Source organism: Bos indicus, chromosome 10, assembly GCF_029378745.1.
Source record: "Bos indicus isolate NIAB-ARS_2022 breed Sahiwal x Tharparkar chromosome 10, NIAB-ARS_B.indTharparkar_mat_pri_1.0, whole genome shotgun sequence".
NCBI lineage: Eukaryota > Metazoa > Chordata > Mammalia > Artiodactyla > Bovidae > Bos > Bos indicus.
Genome location: NC_091769.1, coordinates 84,779,765 through 84,806,648, shown reverse-complemented (window position 1 = coordinate 84,806,648; position 26,884 = coordinate 84,779,765). Strand labels below are relative to the sequence as shown.

Below are 26,884 nucleotides of genomic sequence, written 5' to 3'. Positions count from 1 at the left end.
TTGTCTCTTCAAATAAACCTACATAACACTTTGTAGCTTTGTTGTCAGGGAAAGTGATGATGCCTCTAGGAATGTCACAATATGAGTTTCCAAAGTTTGTTCTTAGAACCAGGAAGCAAGAAGGAAAATAGGTTATAGTCACTCACCTTTGGACTGATGACTTTGGAAAGATTGATGCTGAAGCTGAAGCTCCAATACTCTGTCCACCTGATGCAAAGAGCTGACTTACTGGAAAAGACCCTGATGCTAGGAGAGACTGAAGGCAGGAGGAGAAGGGGATGACAGAGGATGAGATGGTTGGATGGCATCACTGACTCGATAGACATGAATCTGAGCATCCTTCAGGAGTTGGTGATGGACAGGGAAGCATGGCATGCTGCAGTCCATGGGGTCGCAAAGATTCGGACACAACTGAGCAACTGAACTGAACTGAATGACTCACCTTTGGAACAGAGTTTGACTAAACTATTCTAGAGTCAGATATTCCCCTTATTTTTTTATTTTTATTATTTTTTGGTTGCGCTGGGTCTTTGCTGCTGGGCATGGGCTTTCTATAGTTGGGGTGAGCGAGGGCTACTCTCTGTTTGCAGTATGTGGACTTCTCATTGCAGTAGCCTCTCCTGTTATGGATCAAGAGCTCTAGGTTTGCAGGCTTCAGTAGTTGTGGCACATGGACTAGCTGCCCCAGGCATGTGGGATCTTCCTGGACCAGGGATCAAAATGGTGTTCCTTCCATTGAAAGGTGGATTCTTAACCACTGACCACGAAGGAAGCCCCTGGTGCTCCTTCTTACCGTAACTCCCCCTCCCAGGGAATTCCTCTTTAATCTCCATGAGGAAAAAGTCAGGTCAGTCTGGCTTTCCTTCTATCAACACCTCTGTGTATACTTTAGCCAATGAAAATTCTACTGTTATCAGTAATTGAACCACTGGCAAACACTGAATGGCCATTCTCTCCCAGTGATGGAAAAAGTAACCCAGTAGTTCTGTGACTAAAAATGTTAAGTAAAAAAAAATTTAGATGGAAACACAAATCTTAAAAGTACAGATACTTTTTACTATTTTGTATTATATACCTCTATTGAATCTTCAACAATAGGCATGCATTACATTAGAAAAATTTATAATGAAATAAAAATCCACAAAGTTACCTAAAATATCTCATTAATACCAATGACATGAATTTAGTGTTGTTCAGGGGACAGATAAGATTATTAAACACTAAAATCCAACCTTGAATCTCTCTCTCCTATCAGTAACAGAGCAGTACATTACAATTTGGGGGAAGGTCCAAGGTGTTTGGTGAAGAAGGTTAGAATTTCCTTCCACGCATCTACCTGGGCCTTAGAATGAGCCCTGGGCTCCCCACCCCACATCACGGGTTTGTCCAATAATTTGTGCAAAGAAGCTGGGCACATGGGAAAATAAGGAGGCTCAATGTAGTGCCCGGTCCCAGGATAAGAGATGATCTGGGGTTTTTCCTTTCCATGGGCCTGTAACCGTTCAGAGGCTATCTGGGCATAAAGCTCACTCCTCCAGTTATGGTCATCCTGACCAACAATGAAGAGGATGGGCCCCTGGGCCTTCTCTATTGGAATCATGCAGGGGTTCTCACATCCCCGTATAATATCATTCCTTATATCCACAATGTCTAGGAGGCCTGAGAAAGCTACCTTCACTCGCCTCAGGTCATGGCCCAGTGGTGGAATGTTGCTGTCCTTGTAGTGTATGACTCTGTGTCCACTGAACCCAGATCCATTGATGGAAACTGTGGCTGAGATGTTCTTCAAAAATGAGGCCATGGAGAGACAAATATCAGCCCCTAAAGAAATGCCCAGAAGCCCAATGCGTGTGCCCTTTATCTGGAAGAAAAGAAGAGACAAGAGTCAAGAACTTACCCAAGGGAAAAATGTTTTTCTAAATGCAACTAGAGATGCTGCTAGCTTTAATTTGTAAACTGGCCACAAGACACTCAACCTCAGTTTACAGAGGAGTTTCTTCCCATATAAAGACTATCTTGCTGGACACATGGCAAACAAATTCAATGGTAAATTTGGGATGATGGCTTAGTTGCTAAGAACTGTAGCCTGCCAGGCTCCTCTGTCCATTGGACTCTCCAGGCAAGAATACTGGAGAGGGTGGCCACTTCCAGGGAATTTCCCCCACTCAGGGGTCAAATCTGCATTCCAGACAGATTCTTTACTTGACTGAGCCATGAGGATGGTTTGCAAACTTCCAGAGAGTCAGACACTAGAGAATGCTGAGTCATGGAGCCTGGCAAGTTCAGAGCCTTATGTTCTTCGGTATCTAAGTCTGTTACAAGAAGTGAATCATTATCAGACCACTTCTAAATATATACTAAAAAATGGTTAACTTAACAGAAGCAAAGTACGACTGCAGAGTCCAATTAAGGAGTTCCTATCTTCTGAAATGGGTGGACAAGTTTCAATCATCTGAGAACATACCCTCCTATCAGAAAAATATTAAAAAGCATTCAAAGTGAAAAAATTAGAAACTCCACTTTCTCTCAAAAGAAATTTTCGTATCACTACCTAATATGTTGAAATAAAACTTCACATGAATTTTACAATGAATTCTGCACTATTAACCCATCTGACAAAGAAAGGGAATGGTACTTTAGGCGCTAAAACCAAGGAAGTCTCTGAAAGAAATCTCTGTGAAAGAAGCGAAGAGCAGCACCAGTGCACTCAGCAGGTGAGTGCAAAGGGACAGCTCTCTGGGGGTGGTCCTGAAGAGAATGATGAAGGACATCAGGAGAACCTGGCTGTGTTGAAGCATGTAGCACAGGGCTTCTTCAAAATACTCCAGGTGTATCATGTCAAATTTCTTGGGAAGATCATCAAAGTCATAATAAGCTAGAGCCAATGTGGCAAAGCCGTGGCCAGCCAAAAGACTGGCCCGATATTCCAATAGGCCTCCTCCAATACCGAAGATGTCAATGATCCCTGGGAAAGGTCCAGATCCTAGAGACAATAATATTACAAAGGGAAAATATTATATAATTTAATGAATTTGCTTTCCATGCTAAACATCACTAATTATTAGAGAAATGCACATCAAAACTACAATGAGATACTCACCTCACACGAGTCAGAATGACCATCATTAGAAAGTCTACAGATAAGTGCTGGAGACGGTGTGGACAAAAGGGAACCCTCCTACACTGTTGGTGGGAATATAAGTTGGTGTAGCCACTATAGAAAATAGTATGCTGCTGCTGCTGCTGCTGCTAAGTCGCTTCAGTCATGTCCGACTCTGTGCGACCCCAGAGATGGCAGCCCACCAGGCTCCCCCGTCCCTGGGATTCTTCAGGCAAGAACACTGGAGTGGGTTGCCATTTCCTTCTCCAATGCATGACAGTGAAAAGTGAAAGTGAAATCTCTCAGTCATGTCTGACCCCTAGCGACCCCATGGACTGCAGCCTACCAGGCTCCTCCATCCATGGGATTTTCCAGGCAAGAGTACTGGAGTGGGGTGCCATCGCCTTCTCCGATGGAAAATAGTATGGAGGTTCTCAAAAAACTAAAAATAGAGTTGCCATATGATCCAACAAGGAGAAGGCAATGGCAGCCCACTCCAGTACTCTTGCCTGGCCACCACAAGTCTGTTCTCTGCATCTGTGAGTCTGTTTCTGTTTTGTTGATAAGTTCATTTGTGTCGTATTTTAGATTCTACATATAAGTGTATCATAAGAGGGAGGGTGTGTTGCAAAGCAAAGAAGTGGGAGTTTGGGGTTAGCAAACTAGTATATAGAAAATGTATAAATAACAAGGTCTTACCATAGAGCACAGGGAACTATATTCAATACCCTGTGAAAAACTATAATGGAAAAGTATATATATATATATGTATAACTGAATCACTTTGCAGTACAGCAGAAATGAATACATTGTAAATCAACTACACTTCAATTTTTTAAAAAGAGCCTGCTTTGCTTTTAGAGATCTTTCTAAACTATTAGTTCCTGTGAATCAAAGGAAAGATAACAGTTCCCTGAGTCATTATTGAATACAAGTTCCTTTTAGGGAAGGGAGTCCAAGGAAAATATATACGGTAACTTATCGATGCGTTTACCCCCCATATTATTATACAACAAATTATCTCAAAGGTTCTAAGAATCTGTAGTTGTAGGCAAGAATAACCAAGTTAATAATCTTGCAAGAAAACTTTCGTATTGTGTTGCATCAACACGACTCTGTGTGTATGTGTACTTATATTTCAAATGTCACTTGACCAGAGGAAAGAAAAAGAGATACCCAGTGAGGCTTTAGGTAGGGAAGGCAGTGAAGTCTGAAAAGTGATCTGTGGTAGAGAGGAGCATGAAAAAGTAGGTAAGGGGCCCAGTGTACGCAGGACACTAGAGAAGAGTGTCCTGGCAATAGGTTCCATCATATTGTGTAAGATCTAGATCTGTAGATTAATTATTAATGGCAAAATGAACCTACGGACCCCATCCAGTCCTTTTTTTTTTTTTTTTAAATTTTCATAACAGTATCCACCTCTTTGGGATACAGAGGTTAAATGAGATAATGCAAGCAAACCGCGTAACAGAGTGCAGAACAAACCAAAAGCCTCCATTGTGGCTGTGAGGTCACTGATTTAGTCAACATTCTCTTCTCTGACCCTGATCCCAAGCCACCCTTCCCGGGAAGCGGTATCACAAACCGAGACGGCCTAGAGAACACGATCGCCAGGCCCCAGCACCCCAGGCCCACCTGGCGGCAGGAAGAGCGTGGCGCGCACCCGGCCCGCGCGCACAGGCTCGCGCCGCACCCCGGGCGCCAGGAAGTCGCGCTCGTGCACCGCCCGGCCCAGAAGCCGCTGGGCCTTGGGCTCGTGACCGTCGAGCACCTCCAGCTCCACGACGAAGGGCGTCTGCACATCCCTCTTCAGAAATCGCCAAAAAGGCTTCTCGGGCTCCAGAGCCCAAAAGAGCCCCATGGGCTCGAGCCCCGCGAAGCTGCCGCCCAGCGCGGGCGCGCGCTCCAGGTCCAGCAGGCCGGTGGCGTCGGCGCAGTAGCGCGCGTGGGCCCTGAAGAGCGCGCCCTTCTCGTCGCGCAGGGACGCGCGCAGCGTGACCGGCTGCCCCGGGGCCAGGCCGCGCACAGCGATGCGCACGGGCTCGTCCCAGCGGCAGCGGCCCGCGGGCTCCAGCGTCACTGTCACTGTCATTCCAGACGCACAGTCGCAGCCCATACCCTGAATGTGAAAGCTTAGGTCGCTTCCGGTGTCCCTTCCCAGGCCGGGTGTGCGCTCCCAGTGGACCGACGAGGTCAGGCGTCGCCTTGGCGCCGGGGAGCGGTCAAAGGCTGAGGCGCCTCCGGAGGCGTCCTGGCGCTTCCGGTCCGTGTACCTCCTCTAGCCGGCAACTTGCCTGACTAAAAGTCGTTTTCCTGGCGGGACGCGCAGGGATGTCCTGGTGTCCTGTGGGGTGCCAAACCCGCCCGCGGAAGCCTCTTTTCAGCCTCAAACCTCCCGCACTCGTGGGGGTAATTGATTCATGGTGAAACCAGAGCTGAGTGACTTTAGACAGAATTCCAAGACTTGTAGCCCCTCCATAGAAAAGGACAACTTAAAACTTTCCATGAATTATAACGTACATACCAAAAACGTGCATAAATCTTAAGCGTACAGTTCAATGAATTCCCAAAACCCGGACGTACTTAGTTGGGTATCCAAGCACAGGGATTCAGAAACATCACTACCAGCATTCCAGAAGCCACGCTCCTTTCTACTCCAGTCGCTTTCCCATCCCCAAGGTACTCTGAGTCCAATAAAACGGGTTGGTTTTTCCCAACTCTATTTTATGGTGATGAATCCTTCAGTTTGCCTTCTTTAGCGTCTGATTTTATTCTCACATTATGTATTTGAGATTCATCAATACTGTTGGGAGCAGTTGTAGATTTTCCATGATCACTGCCAAATAGTATTGCATTTTGTAATCATAAAAGTATTTGTCAAATTTTACTGACTATAGACATTTGATAATTCCCAACTTGGGATTCTTAGATATAGTGCTTCATTTTGGTGAAGTGAATACCAAAGATTGAAATTGCTGTATCATAGAGATTGAGAACATTCAGTCTTCGTAGACACTAAACATCAACGTTTTGAATGTGACCCTGGCAGCAATACAGATATGATGTCCAAGGATGTATTTTATATTTACTACAATTTATATATAGTATAGTAATGACTGTGTGCGCTGTGTGTGTGCTCAGTTGCTTCAGTCACGTCTGATTCCTTGCAACTGTACAGACTGTCCTTGGGATTCTCCAGGCAAGAATCTTGGAGTAGGTTGCCCTTTCCTTCTCCAGGGTACTCCATTGCTAAGGAGTAATGGCTACTCTTGTTAAATTGATCCATCTTGTTAAATTGTGTGTTTTACATTCACAATTTAACAAGTCTGTAAAACACTGGGAGTATTTTTCACATATTCGAGAGGAGGAACCTGAGGCTTGGAGAATGTTAAGCTACTGAGGATTAACGTCTAACTGTCAGAGCCTTGACAGACTCCAAATGTGGAACTCAACAGTGAGCAGCAGCATTGGGGTGAAATATATTAGAATTCTAGCCCTGACTTCATCACTGACTAGTTCTATAATCTCAAGTAAGTTTATATCTTTTGGGGTTTAAGAGTTCTTGTATTTAACATGATGAAATTCTCCTATATGGGGATCAAAGATGACAGTGTATGTGAAAGGCTTTGAAGAATACTAGGAAGCAAAATATCATGTTTAATTTCATAGTACCCAGAGATTGAGCACATCTGTGTTTTGTTTCTCATGCTCAGTCACTCAGTCATGTCGGACTCTTTGTGACCCCATGAACTGTAGCCTGCCAGGCTCCTCTGTCCTTCGAATTTTCCAGGCAAGAATACTGGAGTGGGTTGCCATTTCCTTCTCCAACTGTTTCTCACGGTCTCCGGATAATTGTCATAGGTTTGCACAGTGCTTCTAAATTGCTCTGTAAGGAAAAATCAATTTTTTATGAAGGACAAAAATATGTACTTTGAAAAACAGATGTAAGCAATGTTGAAAAGATTACAATGTGAAATGATAGTCTACTGTCCCTCCAGCTGCCACTTTCCCCCAAATCTGAGTGCTTCCAACTAGGTTTTATTTCCAGATGTTGAAGAATGTATGTAAGTGGGCATGTGAACCTATTCATTTTTAAAATATTTCTTTTCGGCTGTGCTGAGTCTTTACTGCTGCTTGCTGGCTTCCTCTAGTTGTCGCAAGCGGCGGCTACTCTCTCGTTGCAGTGTGCAGGCTTCTCCTTGTGGTGGCTTCTCTTATTGTGGAACCTGGGCTGTAGATGCACGTGCTTGAGCAGTTGTTGTGCACAGGCTTAGATCCCCACCAAGGATCAGAGCTGTGTCCCCAGCACTGGAAAGGTTAAGCACCGGACCACCAGGGAAGTCCCTTGCCTCCTCTTCTGGATTTAGTAAGTTTTTCCTTTTTTTCTTGTGTTCTCTTCATTTGTGAATTACATATTATTTATTTTAGTAGTTACTCTTGAATTTTTGAAAAGAATCGTTACTCTTGAAATGTTAACAGTGTGGACAATTTCTTTACCTTTCTCTCAATATGAAAGACACCTTAGAATACAGTTTTACCTCACTATCCGATTTGTTTTAGGACCCCAGACAATACCAAAATCTACAGATACTTAAGTCCCTTATATAAAATGGAGCAGTGTTTGCATCAGATCAGATCAGATCAGTCGCTCAGTCGTGTCCGACTCTTCGCGACCCCATGAATCGCAGAACGCCAGGCCTCCTGTCCATCACCAACTCCTGGAGTTCACTGAGACTCACGTCCATCAAGTCAGTGATGCCATCCAGCCATCTCATCCTCTGTCGTCCCCTTCTCCTCCTGCCCCCAATCCCTCCCAGCTATCTCTAGATTACTTATAATACCTAGTATTATGTGAAAGAAAGTGTTAGTTGCTCAGTCGTGTCCGACTCTTTGCGACCCCATGTGGAGAACTATTGACCTTGAACACTTCAGGGGCCGGGGCACTGACTCTGCATGCAGTTAAAGTCCAAGTATAACTATAGTTATCCCTTTGTACCTGTGTTCCCTTCCATGTATTCAAGCAACAGCAGCTGGTGAAGTACTGTAGTACATGTTTTTTTTTATTTTTTTTTTTAAGTTCAAAAAAAGCAAAAAAAGAAAGAAAAAAGTTCACATGTAGGCAGACCTGTGCAGTTCACACTGTGTTGCTCAAGGGTCAGATGTGTTTTCCATATTATTTCATCATAACCTCTTAATAGTTTTTAATTTCTATGACTCCTTTTTAATCTAAGTTGTTTGGAAACAACTTTTGTATAAATTGAAAATTTTCACTTTTTCCCCAGATAGGCCTTCTTGGTGGTGCTAGTGGTTAACAACCTACCTGCCAATGCAGGAGACATAAGATGCAGGTTCGATCTCTGGGGTCAGGAAGATCCTCAATAGGAGGGCATGGCAACCCACCCAAGTATTCATGCCTGGAGAATCCCATGAACAGAGGAGCCAAGCAGGTTACGGTCCATAGTGTCACAGACTCAGACATGACTGAAGCAATTTAGCATGCAATTTCTGCACAGTAATAAGTATCAGTTCAGTTCAGTTCAGTCACTCAGTCGTGTCCGACTCTTTGCGACCCCATGAATCGCAGCACACCAGGCCTCTCTGTCCATCACCATCTCCCAGAGTTCACTCAAACTCACGTCCATTGAGTCAGTGATGCCACCCAGCCATCTCATCCTCTGTCGTCCCCTTCTCCTCCTGCCCCCAATCCCTCCCAGCATCAGAGTCTTTTCCAATGAGTCAACTCTTTGCATGAGGTGGCCAAAGTACTGGAGTTTCAGCTTTAGCATCATTCCTTCCAAAGAACACCCAGGGCTGATCTCCTTTAGAATGGACTGGTTGGATCTCCTTGCAGTCCAATAAGGGTGGGAAAAAACTTAAAATGCAAATCAGCAGTCCTGTTTTTCACCACTGCCCTATAAAAAAGTCCCATGTTCTTCAAGCAGCCTCTTTTAACTATCTCTATTTTCACTTGTTTTTATGGTTACCTTCATTGTATTAAATATTATGCATGTTTCTCTATTTCATAATTTTTGCATTTTATAGTTATTTACTGACTCATGAACATTCAACCTACTCTTTCTTCTTCCTCCAGGTGTTTGATAGATGTAGTATTATTTTTTGTTATTCTGTTGGTTAATTTTGTAATTTTAAATACCATATTTGTGTTTATTTCTTGCCCCATCAAATTTCAACTAAATCTATGACTTTGAAAGATAGAGATATTATTAACCCTATGTTTTCCAATGTGTTTAAATTCCACTTTTACTCTCTCTGGTAAACCTCTTATTAATTCCCATTTTTCTCCAACTGTATTTAAAAAATATAGTCTGAATCATTTCTACTGTGAATGAAAAATATTGCCTGCCATATCAGTAAACAAAGGATGTTCCAGGCATCAGGCCAGTACAGCCACCCCTAAAAGTGACACTGAGGGAACTCAGAATGGAGACAGACAGGCTTCCCCTGAGGTGCATCCTGGGGAGACAGACTGGGAAAAAAACAGGATACTGGCCCTACATTGCTTACATCTCTTTTATACTTTAATAAAACTAAGATATATATCAAAGGAATTATTTCAATACGCCCAGACTCATGTATCTTCCTAAACATAAAATAGAACTTAATTTATTAACTTGAGACACCTAGTTTTCTTTAACAGTAATCTTTTGATGTTCCCAACTGCCCAGTCACTGTTGCAAAAACCCTACATAACCTGAAAGAAAGAAAGTGAAAATGTTAGTTGATCAGTCGTGTCCAGCTCTTTGTGACCCCCATGGACTGTAGCCCACCAGGCTCTGCTGTCCATGGAATTCTCCAGACAAGAATACTAGAATGGGTTGCCATTCCGTTCTCCAGGGGATCTTCCCAACCCAGGAATTAAACCCACGTCTCCTTCATTGCAGGCAGATTCTTTACCAACTGAGCCACTAGGGAAACCCTATATAACCTGGCTCCTCCCTTACCTCTTTGGAACAGTCTCAGAGTTGAGAGGCTGTGTCCCAGGCTGAAGTCCTCAGTTTTGTCCACCAAATAAAACATAATTCTCAACTTTCAGGTTTGGATTTTTCAGTCAACACTACTCTTGGTACTTTATTACTTCTTAATGTTCTGAACATTGTCAACTTTTGTAAATATTTAAGAGTACTTGAAAAGGAGATGGAAACAGTGGAAACAGTGTCAGATTTTATTTTGGGGGGCTCCAAAATCACTGCAGATGGTGACTGCAGCCATGAAATTAAAAGACACTTACTCCTTGGAAGGAAAGTTATGACCAACCTAGACAGCATATTAAAAAGCAGAGACATTACTTTGCCAGCAAAGGTCCATCTAGTCAAGGCTATGGTTTTTCCAGTAGTCATGTATGGATGTGAGAGTTGGACTATAAAGAAAGCTGAGTGCTGAAGAATTAATGCTTTTAAACAGTGGTGTTGGAGAAGAGTCTTGAGAGTCCCTTGGACTGCAAGGAGATCCAACCAGTCCATCCTAAAGGAGATCAGTCCTGGGTGTTCATTGGAAGGACTAATGCTGAAGCTGAAATTCTAATACTTTGGCCACCTGATATGAAGAGCTGACTCATTGGAAAAGACCCTGATGCTGGGAAAGATTGAGGGCAGGAGGAGAAGGGGACAACAGAGGATGAGATAGTTGGATGGCATCACTGACTCAATGGACATGAGTTTGAGTAAACTCTGGGAGTTGGCAATGGACAGGGAGGCCTGGCGTGCTGCAGTCCATGGGATCACAAAGAGTCAGACATGACTGAGTGACTGAACTGAACTGAAAAAAAGATGTACTATCTGTCTATTGGAAACAAAGCTTCCTACTCTCTTTCTCTCTCTGACTCTATCTAATCAAGTTAATTATATAGTTCATATCTTCTATATCTTCACTTATTGTTTATCTTACTTCTGTCAGTTTCTGAGTAGTTTAAATACATACATCATTGTAGGAAATCTCTAAGTTATTTCTTCAGTTCAGTTCAGTCACTCAGTCATGTCTGACTCTTTGTAACCCCATGGACTGCAGCACTCCAGGCCTCCCTGTCCATCACCAATTCCCGTAGCTTGCCCAAACTCATGTCCATTGAGTCAGTGATGCCATCCAACCATCTCATTCTCTGTTGTCCCCTTCTCCTCCTTAGAGGGTAACAGGCAGGAAGGCCAGGGGTCTCTAAATGGAGGAGATAGGCTGCAAGTGTCAGAATTTTTTCTCTCTCTTAAGCAGCAGGAGGAAACAAACTAGTGTTATATTTTTCCCCCTCTCTATACAAATTTAAAAAGAGGTTTCTCTTAAAATTCTGTGTTGCCATAATGACACCTGGTTCCACCTGAACTTTTCTCAAACCTTGAGCTAACCAATGCATTTTTCTTATGGAAATGTTTGTCTTGAGCTATGTTAATGTACTCTGCATTTACTCTAGACTCTATCTTCAAGTTGGTTCCACCTAAAGGCTCAGATTTAGGCTCAGAACCGACTTGACAAACCAGTATGTTATACTCATACATTGCTCTCCCAGTCTGTGTTAATGAAACTATATATTTGTATGGTAATCTGCCTTTCTTCAAGATTCATGTCAATCATTTTATGGCCCGGGATGACTCACCTGGTGCCATTCTCTGAGTTTTGATTTCTTTAATTAGCAGACTGCTAGTAGCTATATAACATCCAGCTAAAGACTAGCAAGAGGGTACTCTTTCTGCCCTCTTCTGATGTCCACGTCAGAAGCTTTCTCTATCTCTTTTATACTTTAATAAAACTTTATTACACAAAAGCTCTGAGAGATCAAGCCTCATCTCTGGTCCCAGATTGAATTCTTCTCTGGAGGCCAAGAATCCCGGCATCTTTTGTGGTTCAGCAACAACCTTTCATTCCTGCCTTCAATCTTTCCCAGCATCAGGGTCTTTTCAAATGAGTCAGCTTTTTGCATGAAGTGGCCAAAGTATTGGAGTTTCAGCTTCAGCATCAGTCATTCCAATGAATATTCAGGACTAATTTCCTTTAGGATGGACTGATTGGATCTCCTTGCAGTCCATGGGACTCTCAAGAGTCTTCTCCAGGAGCACAGTTCAAAAGCATCAATTCTTCGGTGCTCAGCTTTCTCTTTGGTCCAACACTCACATCCATACATGACTACTGGAAAAACCATGGCTTTGACTAGAGGGACCTTTGTTGTCAAAGTAATGTCTCTGATTTTTAATATGCTGTCTAGGTTTGTCATAGCTTTTCTTCCAAAGAGCAAGCATCTTTTATTTCATGGCTGCAGTCACCATCTGCAGTGATTTTGGAGCCTAAAATAAAGTCTCTCACTGTTTCCATTGCTCCCCACTATTTGCCATGAAGTTATGGGACCAGATGCCGTGATCTTAGTTTTCTGAATGTTGAGTTTTAAGCCAACTTTTTCACTCTCCTCTTTCACTTTCATCAAGAAACTCTTCAGTTCCTCTTCACTTTCTGCCATAAGGGTGGTGTCATCTGCATATCTGAGGTTATTGATATTTCTCCCAGCAATCTTGATTCCAGGTTGTGCTTCATCCAGCCCAGCATTTCACATGATGTACTCTGCATAGAAGTTAAATAAGCAGGGTAACAGTATACAGCTTTGATGTACTCCTTTCCCAATTTGGAACCAGTCTGTTGTTCCATGTCTGGTTGTTGCTTCTTGACCTGCACACAGGTTTCTCAGGAGGCAGGTAAGGTGGTCTGGTATTCCTATCTCTTTAAGAATTTTCCACAGTTTGTTGTGATCCACACAGTCAAAGGCTTTAGCACATTCAATAAAGCAGATGTTTTTCTGGAATTCTACTTGCTTTATCTATGATCCAGTGGATGTTGGCAATTTGATCTCTGGTTCCTCTGCCTTTTCTAAATCCAGCTTGAACATCTGGAATTTCTTGGTTCACATACAGTTGAAGCCTAGCTTGGAGAATTTTGAGCATTACTTTGCCAGCATGTGAGATAAGTGCAATTGTGTGGTAGTCTGAACATTCTTTGGCATTGCCTTTCTTTGGGATTGGAAGGAAAACTGACCTTTTCAAGTTCTGTGGCCACTACTGAGTTTTCCAAAGTGCACTGCTGCTGCTAAGTCACTTCAGTCATGTCCGACTCTGTGCCACCCCATAGACGGCAGTCCACCAGGCTCCACCATCCCTGGGATTCTCCAGACAAGAACACTGGAGTGGGTTGCCATTTCCTTCTCCAATGCATGAAAGTGAAAAGTGAAAGTGAAGTCTCTCAGTTGTGTCTGACTCTTAGCGACCCCGTGGTCTGCAGCCTACCAGGCTCCTCCGTCCATGGGATTTTCCAGGCAAGAGTACTGGAGTGGGGTGCCACTGCCTTCTCCCCAAAGTGCACTATCTGCTAGTAAACAGATTATATGGAACTCCTTTTCTACTGAATAACCGTCTCTATTTTCCAAGTTTCCTAGGAATTTTTATTACTTTAGATTCAGAAAAACTAAAGAAATCCTATCAGTTAAGACACATATCAGAAGCCATATCTCTCTGAATTCTTTTCTAATTTTCTACTCAATAGTTGGTAGTTTCACTGGTCCCCTACATAAGACATGCCTGTGGCATCTCTATTCCCCCTTTTCTTACCTCCTCCATTGCAAAATAATTTGAAGAGGAAGCCATCTTTGTGTCATTTGAAACACATGGTCTACAGATTTGACTTGGTCATTCATTAGCTGCCAAGTCTCTGATGCTTTTGCTTTTCATCACTCATGTCAGCCCCAGAATTTCTAGAGAAGCTGGATTCTCCAGCTTGGTTAACTAGAGATTTCTTCAATTGTCATGGAACATGCTATTTACAGAAAGTGGTGGAAAGAGAGATATAAAGATAGGAAAGAGGAAGGGGGAGAGCAAATCACACACATATTGTTAACAAACAAGGGAAGGGGTGTAGGCATTTTGAGTTGCCTGTCAGCTCCTGCAAATCTATACCACTATGTTAAAGCCACAGTTTAAACATGGTTCCAGATCTACACTTTCAACATTAGTGCCCTGAAACCACCCCTACCCTCACACTACAAGTTCATGAAATCCACTGAAAACTTAGGTAGAAGAAAGAAGAGCCACTTCCTTTCCCTGTGGCTGGGGTTGTTACCCTGCAGAAAGCATGGATGAGCTTAACAAAGAGAGAAGAAACTGGATGTGGGGAGACTGAGTCCCAGCTCTACAAGTACCATGCAAAAATTTTTCTGAGTCTTGGTTTCTTCATCTGTAAAATGGAGATGACACCTGCCTCACAGTGGGACAGAAGAAAAACTACTACTAAGTAGTAATCTAGCTAGTAATTTACAGCTAAAATGTTCACTTTCATTCTTAAAGGAGACAGTCTGATAATATTTTTGATATTTTATATGATTTATAAACATATATAGCAAAAGCACTTATTAACAAATTATACAAATTCAAGTATAACTGATTCAAGAAACTACTGAGCAGCAATTGTACACCAGGTATTATTCTTCGTTTCAGAACTAAAGCCTTGTCAGTTATGTGTTGTTAGGTATTAAAGGGCATGCTTTCTCCACCTGCTGTGGTGTCTCTGTAGAATCATTCTCTTCCCAAACAAGTGAAAAAGTATGGAATTTATAAAAATCTTGAAAAATTCTCAATGAGTTCACTTTAATATTGAAGGGGGAAAATGTAATTATAGAAAAAAAACTACACATATACACTCATTGTGGCAGCTGTTCCCAGGATAGATTAGCATAAAAGATCACAGCTTTGCTGGAATTCTCCCCTTTTCCCCACCCAGGTGTTTATGGAAGAAAGTCTGGAGCTGCTGCCAAGCATCTACCTGGGCCCTGGCATGAGCCCTGGGCTCCCCTCCCCAGATGACAGGAGCGCCCACTATGGTGTGCAGGGAAGCCGGGCACAGGGGGAAGTAAGGAGGCTCAATGTAGTGCCCCGTGCCTGGGTAACAGATGACCTGGGGTTTTGCCTTCCCATGGGCCTGCAAGCGTTTAGAGGCCTCGTTAGCATAGAATTCACTCTTCCAGTTGTGGTCATCCTGACCCACAAGAAACAGGAAGGGGCACTCAGCCCTTTCCACAGGAATGAAGCTCTTCTGGTCAGGTCCTTCCAAAGGGCTGTTCAGGACTTCCACAATGTCTACAAAGCCATCTTTGGTCATCTTGATTCGATTTTGGTTGAAACCCACAGGCGGCATAATCTCACCTTTGTAGTGTAAGTTTCCACCTACATAGGCCACAGAGCCGTTGATTATGACGGCTGCAGAGATGCCCTTCAGGAAGGAAGCCATGGAGAGGCAGAGCTCGCCTCCTTTTGAAATCCCAAGCAGCCCAACTCCTGGACCCTTCACCTGAGAAAAGGTCAAAGGGAAAAGGAGAATGAGTCCATGAACAGTGCAGTGTGGCCAATAGTGTCTGGACTTGAGAGTCAGGGGAACTGAGCCTGAATCTGGGCTCTCCCAGTTATCAAGGTCTGCAGCCTTAGGATACTGGCCTATCCTTCCTCTGTACTTGCTTTCCACAATTTCTCCATCACCAATCCTGGTGTCTTCAACAACCAAGTGGAGGACAACTGAATACTTTGGCCTCATAGTCCCTTGACCTCCAAACTTCCAGTGATCTTTTTCTCTCTCCCACCGAAGATACATACTCTCATTGTCATAACCTAAACTGAGTCATCAGTAAGTATATCATCTCCAAGATCTCAGCTTCAAGCATTCTACTCTCTAATCACCCTCCTATTTACCTCCAGTTTAGCCATTCTAGTAGTGCCCACTGCTATCTCTTTGAGACCCTGACCACCATTTCTTCACCATCAGTACCTCTCTCATGTTCTCACTTCCCACCTCATCCAGCTTAGATTTCAAGCTTCATCATTATTTTTACTCTCCTGCAAACACTGTTAACTACTTTAATTGGTCATACTTGCTTGAAAAAGTTCTAACCTCAGTTAAGTGCACTTATAATTCACATCCTCAGGGCCTGCATTTGTGCAAATGAACACTGCTACAGAAAAAAAACACCGCTTGTGGTGACACAACTTATGTTCATGTCATGACCACAAATTTCCAATAAACATCCATGCTGCCCCTTAGTCCTGCCACGCATCACTGATGTTTGCTTTCCACTTCTCTTAAAGACTGTTTCACCTTGTCTCTTCCCTTTGTAAGCCCCTTTAACCCTTATTCCCCATCACTTTCATCCCATCCTACTTTATGGAGAAAATAGAAGCTATCAGGTAGGAACTTGTCCTCATTTCCCCTTCCAAGTGTGCTTAGTTCCACATGAAGCAAGCTCACTGCTTCCCTCCTGTTTCCTAAGTAGCTCTCTTCTTCTCCAAGGCCATCCCTCTGCTTGTCCTTGGGATCTCATCTACTCTCATCCTCAGTGACTTTGCTCCTGCAATGACTTCCTCTCTTTCCTTTGTAACTTTCTTCTCTACTGGCTCATCCCCATCAGTGTACCTCTTACATTTTAACTCTAGGTAAATTTTAGCTCTAGTACCTCTTGCATTTTAACAGTCCCTTGACCTCAAATCCACTCTGACCTAGTTTCTACTCCCTTCACAGCAAAACTTGTGGGAATCTTTGTAGTTATTTTATTTCTTCATTCACTACTCAGTCCTCTCCAGGGTAATTTGCCCTATTCCATAAGCACTACTCTTGTCAATCACCAAACACTTCTATTATAAATGGCCTTTTGATTAGCCTTTGAACAGCAGTCTTTTTTTTTTTTTGTCATGGTTTCTACAAGAGCACCCTTAACTGATTTCAACCATTCATTTCTCATAAAAACACTGGAAATGAGATATTATTGTCATCTCAGTTTTTGAGAGGAAGAAACAGGCCCCAAGGTCATAAAGCTAGTTAAGTGGCAAAATTAAATCTCAAATTTAACTTTTCTCTATCAAACATATTGTGCGGGTTCCACTACACCCCGCCACCTTTTCTAAGAGCTCCAGTGGTTCTATTCATCTTGAAGATGGATTGAATTATAAAATAAGCAAGGTTCATCTTCTATTCCTCTGATATCCTAAACCTCTATTTCCTACTAGCCAGGTTCTTTGCCACCAGGTACCTCTTTAAAACTGAATACTGTGCTCTCAGATGGGCACATTAAGGAGAGGTTTGTTAAACACAAATATTTAAACTGGAGACAGTGATTTCCTTCCCCTTTTCCTCAACTTCCTGGGTCAAACCCAGGGTTCTCAATGTGTCTGGGCTTGTAATGAAATACTACAAAATACTGGAATACAAAATTCCATAATTTCAACCAGGACAACTTTACCAGCAGGAAATCTAGCAGTAATATCTAATCGCATGGAAACTCTCTGGGGAAAGTGACTATGAAAGGTAGTGTGGGTTGGGGGCAGGGAATGGTTGTCAAGAATTTGGTCAAGTTCTATGAAAACCAAGAGCCTTTCAGAGAAGGAGAACTGGTATGTAGAACATGAAACTAGAGAAGTTCCAACCTGAGGGTGATTAAGCAGGTAGTTCACAGCTTCTTCAAAGTACTCCAGGTGGAGGTTCTCCAGGCCCTTGGGGAGGTCTTCATAGTTATAATAAGCCAGCGCCATCACAGCAAAACCCTTCCCAGCCAGCAGACTAGCTCGATATTCCAGAAGGCCACCTCCAGCTCCCAAAATGTCCACAATCCCAGGAAAGGGCCCAGGTTCTTGGAAAGAAACAAAACACAAAACTAAACGATACTTGAAACTCTTTTCAGTGGTGGCAAAAGCCATTTTTGCCTATTTGGAGTTGTCAGAGTTTTCTGTTGACAATCAGAAATGCTAAACAACTCAGGTCTTCAAAGGTCCAGACTGTGGCACAGAATGTGGCTAAACCCACATTCCCCTCTATACCCAGTGCCTCAAAGCCGCACAGAGCTTTTCAAAGAGCATGTACTATTTTTGTGAGTAAAAATCAGTTACAGGACTTCCCTGGTGGTATAGTGGATAAGAATCCGCCTGCCAGTGCCAATGCTGGTTCCATCCCTGGTCCAGGAAGATCTCACAGGCTGCAGAGCAGCTAAGCCCCTGTGCTACAGCTACTAAGCCTGCCCCCTAGGGCCCGAGTGCTGCAACTACCGAAGTCTTCCTACCCTAAAGCCTGCATGCCGCTACAACTACTAAGCCCGAGTGCTGCAACTACTGAAGCCCAAGCACCCTCGAGCTCGTGCTCCACAAGAGAAGCCTCCACAAGGAGAAGTCCGAGCACCTCAACGAAGGGTAGCCCCCGCTGAACGCAACTAGAGAAAGCAACAAACCAGCAGGGAAGACCCAGTACAACCAATAAAACAAAAACAAAAATAATTAAAAAATAAGTTACAGATGGGACTTCCCTGGTGGTGCAGTGGCGAAGAATCTGCCTTGCATGCAGGGGACAGGGTTCCATCATGGGTCGAGGAACTATGATCACACATGCTGAGGAGCAAGTAAGCCCCTGCACCACAACTACTGAGCCCATGTGCTGCAAGTACTGAGCCCAAGAGCCACAACTAGAGAGTCCACGCACCTTAAGGAAAGATCCCGAATGATGCAATGAAGATCCCATGTGCTGCAACTAAGATCTAATGTAGTGAAATAAATATTTTTAAAAACTAGTTACAGACAATGGAAACAGCAAAATCACTGCCCTCTCCTGCACCCCCTCCCAAACTGACAATGCCAAATGCTAGTGAGGATGTGGAACAACTGGATGCTTTACACATTGCTGGTAGTGTGAAAATTAGTGAAGGGGAACCTCACAATGGATCTGGAGGACAGAAAGGGAGCTCTCAGCAGTACCACTCCACATCAATTTTAGGAAGGATTGTCGATTACAAATCACAACAGAAGAATCATTAACAGGAAAGAATCATCAGTCACAGGTCCCAACAAAAAAAGATGTACATTGCATCCCTTCCAAGAAACTGACTACCCCAAGAACTCAGCCAGTGAGAAACCACTATCACCCTAAACTGTCACTTTTTGCCAATGGACTTTTGTTCAAAACAACTCCTCCCACCTTCCTCCTTTTTCTCTATTAAATAACTTTCCTCTTCTTGGCTTGTTGGGTTTGCCTATGGTTTTTGTCCTGTCTTGCTTATCTCAAATTGTAATTCTCTGTTATTTCCAAATTAACCCATTTTTTACTAGCCAAGTAACTACCTTTTATTTTTAAGGGCAACAGTGGGGATACACATTGATACATCACTTTGGGGAAAAACTGAGCAATTTCTTATAGAGTTAAACATACTTTATATAGTCAAACATAACTTAGGTTATAACCCAGCAATCTCACTTCCAGGTATTTGCCCAGGAAAAATGAAAATTTGTGGTCACACAAAAACTTAGATGCGTGTTTGCAGTGACTCCAAAGTCTTGGAACTCAAATATCCTCCAAAAGGCAAATGAAATAACAAACTGGCACATCTATTTAATGGGAAACTTCTAAGACACAAGAAGAAGGAGCTACCAACATCTGGAGCAAGAAGAATGAATCTCAAATGTATTGTGCTGGGCCCAAAAAGCTACCTACTGTGTATAATTCTAGTTATTTCACCTTTTCACTATTTACATAAAAAATTTGTAATTACAAATTTTAAGAAATAATTATAAGGCAAGTACTTTATTTTTTATATATATAATTTTATTTATTGACTAGGCTGGGCCTTTGTTTCTGCTCCAACTTTTCTCTAGTTGTGGCGAGCCAGGGCTCCTCTCTGGCTGTGGTGCGAGGGCTTCTCATTTCAGCGCCTTCTCGTTGCTGAGCATGACTCTACAGTGTGTGGGCTTCAGTAGTAGTAGTTCCCAGTCTCTACAGCACAGGCTCAATAGTTGTGGTGCACAGGCGCAGTTGCTCTGCAGCACGTGGGATCTTCCCAAACTAGGGGTCAAACCCATGTCTCCTGCATTGGCAGGCAGATTCTTGAACCTTAAACTTTTCTTCCTAATGTTTTTCAGTTTTACAACTTTGCTTCTAACTTTCACAGTATATTAAGATTTAAGAAAGAGTAGATGAATAGCTGTGTTTCTTTTTTAGCAGTATATGCGAGTTCCTTTTCTTCCACATATTGGTCAAACACTGGTAATGTTAGACCTCTAAATTTTGAGAATGTTTAATGTCGTGTGTAGTCTTATTTTGCATTTCCTTCATTCCTAATGAGGATAAGTTTTTTTTTTTTACTTTTTCATTGGCCAGCTGCTTTTTATGAAATGGTAAAATTAACTGATAGTTCAGAAGATCTCCAGTGGATAGCAAGAGACCCTCCTTCATGCTGTTTTTGTTGTTTGGTTGTTAAGCGTGTCTGGCTCTTTGTGACCCCATGGACTGTAGCCCGCCAGGCTCCTCTGTCCATGGGAATTCTCCAGGCAAGATGACTGCCATGACCTCCTCCAGGGGATCTTCCCAACCCAGGAATCAAACCCGCATCTCTCAGGCTCCTGCATTGGCAGGCAAGCTCTTTACCACTAGCGCCACCTGGGAAACCCACCGTATCCCGGAGTTCGCTCAACTTCATATCCATTTAGTTGGTGACGCTATCTAACCATCCCATCCTCTGCTGCCTCCTTCTTTTGCCTTCAATCCTTCACTGCTGGTCTTTTCCATCTGGTCTTTCCAGCTGGTCTTTTTCTTTGCATCCTTCACGCTAATTTTCTTAAATCTTAATATACCATGGAAGTTAGAAGCAACGTTCCAAAATTGAGAAATTTTAGAAAGAAAATGTTAAAAACTGGAAACTGCCTATAGTTGTTGTTTTCTCCCATTACAACTGTCTTCCCTTTCCTTGAGATGTCATTTCCCTGACCTCTGTTTTGGAGCGAATCACCTTCCCAGCCAGCCTTACGGTCCAGTCCTGTCTCGGGTCCGATCCTGTTTCAGGCCCCACGGACCTTCCGAATGTTATGAGCTACCTACTTATTACCTTCCTCTCTCACAAAGATAGATTAACAAGGAAGCTGGAGGCTCACCTGGTGGCAGGAAGAGCGTGGCGCGCACCCGGCCCGCGCGCACCGGCTCGCGCCGCACTCCGGGCGCCAGGAAGTCACGCTCGTGCACCACCCGGCCCAGGAGCCTTCCGACCCGGGGTTCGTGGTTGTCGAGCACCTCCAGCTCCACGGCGAAGGGCGTCTGCACGTCCCGCTTCACCAGGCGCAGCAAAGGCTTCTCGGGCTCCATAGCCCAGAAGAGCCCCATGGGCTCGAGCCCCGTGAAGCTGCCGCCCAGCGCGGGCGCGCGCTCCAGGTCCAGCAGGCCGGCGGCGTCGGCGCAGTAGCGCGCGTGGGCCCTGAAGAGCGCGCCTTTCTCGTCGCGCAGGGACGCGCGCAGCGTGACCGGCTGCCCCGGCGCCAGGCCGCGCACAATGATGCGCACGGGCTCGTCCCAGCGGCAGCGGCCGGCCGGCTCCAGCGTCACGGTCGTCACCAACCGAACAGTGGTCCAAGAGACTGGGTTACCAGTTCTCAGCTTTAGAGATCCTGCCAACTGCACCCAGGGCGTCGGGCCCCATCGGCAGAATCCAAAGTGCCTCAGGAGAGCCTGAGAGGAGGCCACCATTTTGCGCCTTCCTCAGATTTGGAATCAACTGAAGACGGCTGTGAAGAAAGTTAGAAACAGGTTAGAGATTGGAGAAGGCAATGGCACCCCACTCCAGTACTCTTGCCTGGAAAATCCCATGGATGGAGGAGCCTGGTAGGCTGCAGTCCATGGGGTCGCTAAGAGTAGGACACGACCGAGCGACTTCACTTTCACTTTTCACTTTCATGCATTGGAGAAGGAAATGGCAACCCACTCCAGTGTTCTTGCCTGGAGAATCCGAGGGACGCGGGAGCCTGGTGGGCTGCCGGTCTATGGGGTCGCACAGAGTCGGACACGACTGAAGCGACTTAGCAGCAGCAGTAGCAGAGATTCTCTAGCGGAAGCCTGCTTATTGGCAGGCTAAGCGCCCAATGCGGCGGAGCGGCTGCTGTGTCGTTTGGAGGGCCTCGGAGTCGTGCCAATCAGTGGCCTGCATTTGAAAGCAAGACCGAAAACAGACTCACAGGAACTTTATGCCGCGAAAGAATTCCCTAGCTCTGCGTCTCAGGAGCTGTTTGGCTTGGGCTGCGTGGGCTGTACGAGTGTTGCCCTTGCAGGCACCTGGCACTTAACTCAGTCAGACATGAATGAGCGACTGAACAACAACAAATCTATGGTGCAACATAGACTGAACAACAAAAACACTATGGTGTTTTGCTTGTATATTATTTGTGTATATACTTATTTTTCCACACCATTCCACAACTAACGGGCCTGGTGTCTTACTAGCTGTGTGATCTTACTTTCATTCCTTCAGTTCAGTTCAGTCGCTCAGTCATGTCCAACTCTTTGCGACCCCATGGACTGCAGCAGGCCAGGCCTCCCTGTCCATCACCAACTCCCGGACTACTCAAACTCATGTCCATTGAGTCGGTGATGCCATCCAACCATCTCATCCTCTGTCGTCCCCTTCTCCCCCTGCCCTCAATCTTTCCCAGTATCAGGGTCTTTTCAAATGAGATATGAGTGTAAAAATAGCCCAATGAGGTGATAGTTGTTATTTTGTTTTCTTGAGTCTCATGTTGCTCCTTTTAGGGAAGCATTATCTCCCTCTCACCCTGGACTTCTCACCTTTTCCCACTTTTTCTTAAGCTGTCGATTCCATCCAGTGGTGAATTTTTTAGGAAATTTAACTGCAGACCCCTTCTAAGGTCTCCTACCTGATTTTGCATTCATGAATGTACATGCTTTCTATTAGAGAAAACTTGGAAGTTGTATAAGCTTCAAGGTCACAAAACCTGTTTGCCTCTGTTCCTAATAAAAGCCACCTCCATGAACTTCCCAGACAAGACTTTTTGCCTAGTTTCAAATATTCACAACTCCCGTTTGCTCTAATTACTTTTGTAATAGTTCTGTAGGATACTTCGCAGTATATTTTGTGCACAAGAGTCTCAGAAACAAGAAACTTATGAGCAAATTAAGTCCCCAGAGAAATGAACTGATTTGCTGAAGGTCACACAGCTAGAAAGTGGAAATTCTGAGATTTATACCTTTGCAGTCCAATTCCATCTGAACCATCATTCTTTGCTTCTCACATGATGTTCTAGTTGAGAAGATGTGAGAAACAGAGGCTCATATACTGTTGGTGGATGCATATACTGGTATGATCTTTTCAGAGCAACCTAATTAAAAATATTTAAAGGATACATTCTCTGATTCACAATTCCACCTCTGGACATTTCACACATTTATAAATGTAAATATTTGGCTATAACAATACTTACCATATCATTGTTTTAATAGAGGAAAAAGAAAATAACAATATAAATTTGGTTTAGTCAGTTTAATTGTGATGCAGTCATATAACAGAAGAGATGTAGCCATTAAAAATAATATAGAATATGAGGAGAAATTTTTCATGACATTGAAAGCAGGTAGAGAACACTTTGTAGACATTATATATATTAAAACATTAAAAAAAAAAAAGACTAGTAGAAAACTACCCTAAACTGTTAGGCTTTGGGGTATTATGGGTAGTTTTTTTTAGTACTTATTTATTTGGCTGAATTGGGTTTTAGTTGCAGCACATGGGATCTAGTTTCCTGACAAGGGACTGAACGCAGGCACCCTGCATTGGGAGAGGCGAGTCTTACCACTGGACCACCAGAGAAGTCCCATATGGGTAGTTTTAATTTTCTTCTTTGTGCAGAATTTCACACACGGCTTTTATAATTAAACAGGTTTTTTTTTTTTTCCACTGTGGTAATATACAAAGATAAAATTTACCATTTTAAAATGCACAGTTACCTGAGTGTGTTCACATTGTTGTGCAGCCTTAACACTATCTCCTTTTTCATCTCCTAAACTGAAATTCTATACCTATTAACTCATCATTCCTCCTTCTCCACCACAGCCCCTGGAAATCACCATTCCACTTTCTGTAGCTATGGTTTGACTGGTCTAAGCACCTCTTAGATAAGTGGAATCGTAAAGTATTTGTCCTTTTGTGTCTGGCTTATTTCACTTTACATGATGTCTTCCAGGTTCATCCATATATGTAGCGTATTTCTGTATTTTATTCCTTTTGAAGGCTGAATAATATTCTATTATATATGTATACCACATTTTGGTTATCCATCCATCCACTGATGGACGTTTGGGTTGCTTCCACCTTTCGGCTGTTGTGAATATACTATGAACATGGGTGTGCAAACGTCTGTATGAGCCTCTGCTTTCAATTTTTGGGGTATATACTCAAGAGGTGGAATTGCTGGATCACATGGGTATTTTAATTTTTTGAGAAAACTTGACCAGGGTTTTAATACTTAATTTTAAAAATTCTTTCAGTCGTTTCATCTCAGGGAACACATCCATTCACTCTTTTGTGAGGGTGCCAGTGTCTGAGCACAAATTGAGTTGTGGCACTAAAGTCAGTGCTCAGGTTGGTCAGCAAGAGAAGGTGATCACTTGAATAGCACTGCCCCAGGTCAACTGGGCAGAACTTGATGGCCAAAAATTTTCTTTACTCTAAGGACAAATTCTTTTCACAAGGGGAATCCTGAAGACCAGTATTCTATAGGCCTGGAATTTTATTATTAGAAATATAGGACTTGAAGAATCTCCTTGTAAAAACAGTGTTATTGGCTGATAACCCAGCCAGAATTTGGGAAGCAGAGGAGATGGAACTGAACTGTGTGAAGGAAGGAGATTAAACAGGAGCAGAATAGAAAGAGAATGGGAAAGGCCCCCAAAACACTCATTCTGCTTTACCATTTGTTTCATTAGGCTGCTGGTCTGAAGCATGCCAGAGCTGGGTGTTCATGTGTTCCCCTGCTTTGTCTCTTTCTCAGTAGGACTTTTGAACCGATGTGGAGGGGATAATATTGAGCTGCATAGACCTAGACATTATTTTTCAAAGGAGGACCGAGAAATCCATTTTGCCACCGATCAGTGAGTACAGTATAATTTCCCAAAGCTCAATTTACAAAGAAAGAAATTTAATAAATAGCTGAAGATACTCCTGGTTGAACCTGTAGGTTCTGTGTGTAGACTTGTGGAATCCTAAAGAGGTGGTTGCCTAGTAACCAATATAAGCAGCTTTGGAATCTAAAACTAAGTCAGGTTTAAGATGGCAAAACCTTGTTTCCTGTTGAAGATTGTGTGTGGGAAGCCACTTTGAAGGTAATTTCAAAATACTGCTGCTGCTTCGTCAGTATGTGAAAGGAGCTTATTAGCATTAGATAAATTATGAGAAGCAGTCAGAAGTAGTTGAAAAGATTTTGGATTAGGTGTCAAAGTGTCAGTTTTGCTAGGTACTAACTAGTACTGTGATCTTAGTTACATGTCTTCTCTCTGGACCTCAGTTTTGGCACCGATTAATAAAACAGTTGTGACGGATTGGCTCTGTGCCAGAGTTTCCACAATAATCTTATGAGACAACCCTCTTGGTTTAGTCATTAAGACTTGGCACTTTCACTGCCATGGCTGGGGTTCAGTCCCTGGTTGGGGAACTAAGATCCTGTAAGCCATGCAGCACAGCCGAAAAAAAAAAAAAGAAACGGGGGGAAATGTAAGGAACTTTCTGTTAAGAAAGAGGCAGCAGAGAGAGGGTATTTGAAATAAGCCTGGTTAAGTGTTCCCTGATCCCACTCTTCTCACTAACTAAGCTTCTTTCATAAATCCCATTGATACCTCCTGGAGCTATAGTTTCTCTAAATTTAATGTGTATAAAAACCTCTGAGATGTTGTTAAAATGCAGATTTCTAGGCTTCACTTGCAGCCTCCTGAGTCAATATTCTAGAGTGTGGGACACAGGAGTCTGCATTTTAATGAACTCCTCAGGTGATCTTGATGCAGAAAGTCTTTTAGCCATATCTAACAAGCACTGTCCCAGAAGCTGAGTGTCCCCTCTTGGGCCCTACCTCAGAACTTCAGAATCTGGAGGTGGAAATGAGAGTGTACTACTTTTTTAAAACTCTCAGAAGATATGGTGCTACGGCTTATAGCATTTCCTTCTGTCGCAGTTTCTACTGCTTTAGTAACAGAGGTAAAAAACAAGATATTATTCTTTTTGTTGCTGTTTAGTTGCTCAGTCATATCCAACTCTGCGACCCCATGGACTGTCGTCTGCCCAGCTCTGCTTGTCCATGGAATTCTCCAGGCAAGAATACTGGAGTGGGTTGCCATTTCCTTCTCCAGGGGATCTTCCAGATCCGGAATTAAACACGTGTCTCCAGCATCAGCAGTGAGCCACTAGGGAAGCTCAGTTACTCCTTTTAGCTTGCATTAATTAGCCTACTTCAACTATTTCTGCAGAATAAAGGCTAGACCAGGGGGTGAGGGTATAGGACTGGAAAGATGAAAAGAAGAATGGAACTAAATTTGGAACCTCTCAGCACCCATTTTGAGTCTGGATTCTTCTATCAGGTTTTAACTGGAGGCATAAACCTTCTAGCCCCACTCCTGCCTATCCAGTCAGCTTCCTAGAAGTGCAAGAGATGATGATGGTCGTTGCTGTTTACCAGATTACAGGGCCTTGGTCTGCAGTCATGCCAGGTTTGAGTAATTGTATGATGCCATTTATTCAGTTTTTTATGCTGTCCTCGCACAAAAGCACCTGGGACCTGCCACTCTGCTTTTGCTTCTTAAGGTCTATTTGTTGGGAGGGGACCCTGCCTCCGTGTTGGTCCAGGTAACGTTTAAGTTTGGATAATATGGAGCTTCCAAACTCCATTTGTAGGTCTTTTTTTCCCCCTCTTAACTACCTAGAGCCCTAGTATTCCTAAACTTTTCCTTTAATGCCCAGTGCAT

At 43.4% G+C, this 26,884-nt stretch overlaps 2 protein-coding genes across 5 annotated transcripts in view; one reads left to right on the top strand and one right to left on the bottom strand.

Annotated features, from left to right (window-relative positions):
• Nucleotides 1-1,035: 1,035 nt before the first annotated feature.
• On the bottom strand, nucleotides 1,036-21,613 carry LOC109565324 (peroxisomal succinyl-coenzyme A thioesterase-like). 3 transcript variants are annotated; one of them, XM_070797840.1, is made up of 5 exons: nucleotides 21,028-21,613; nucleotides 17,548-17,750; nucleotides 15,283-15,427; nucleotides 2,781-2,983; nucleotides 1,036-1,861 (listed from the first exon to the last, which is right to left on the bottom strand). In XM_070797840.1, the coding sequence occupies exons 1-5, from the start codon at nucleotides 21,611-21,613 to the stop codon at nucleotides 1,271-1,273; spliced, it is 1,728 nt and encodes a 575-aa protein (XP_070653941.1). In that variant the 3' UTR covers nucleotides 1,036-1,270. The 3 variants fall into 3 exon arrangements, with proteins under 3 accessions (XP_070653941.1, XP_070653942.1, XP_070653943.1); XM_070797841.1 differs by lacking the exons at nucleotides 15,283-15,427; nucleotides 17,548-17,750; nucleotides 21,028-21,613 and adding an exon at nucleotides 4,736-5,382; XM_070797842.1 differs by lacking the exons at nucleotides 15,283-15,427; nucleotides 17,548-17,750; nucleotides 21,028-21,613 and adding an exon at nucleotides 5,219-5,361.
• HEATR4 (HEAT repeat containing 4) overlaps nucleotides 21,538-26,884 on the top strand; it is a 48,161-nt gene continuing 42,814 nt past the window's right edge. The window contains exon 1 of one of the 2 annotated variants that reach the window (XM_070797837.1): nucleotides 21,538-21,673. The gene's annotated coding sequence lies outside the window, so the exon portion shown is untranslated. Of the gene's footprint in view, nucleotides 21,674-25,190; nucleotides 25,256-26,884 lie in introns of those variants that run through there. The other variant, XM_019969190.2, reaches the window with a different exon arrangement.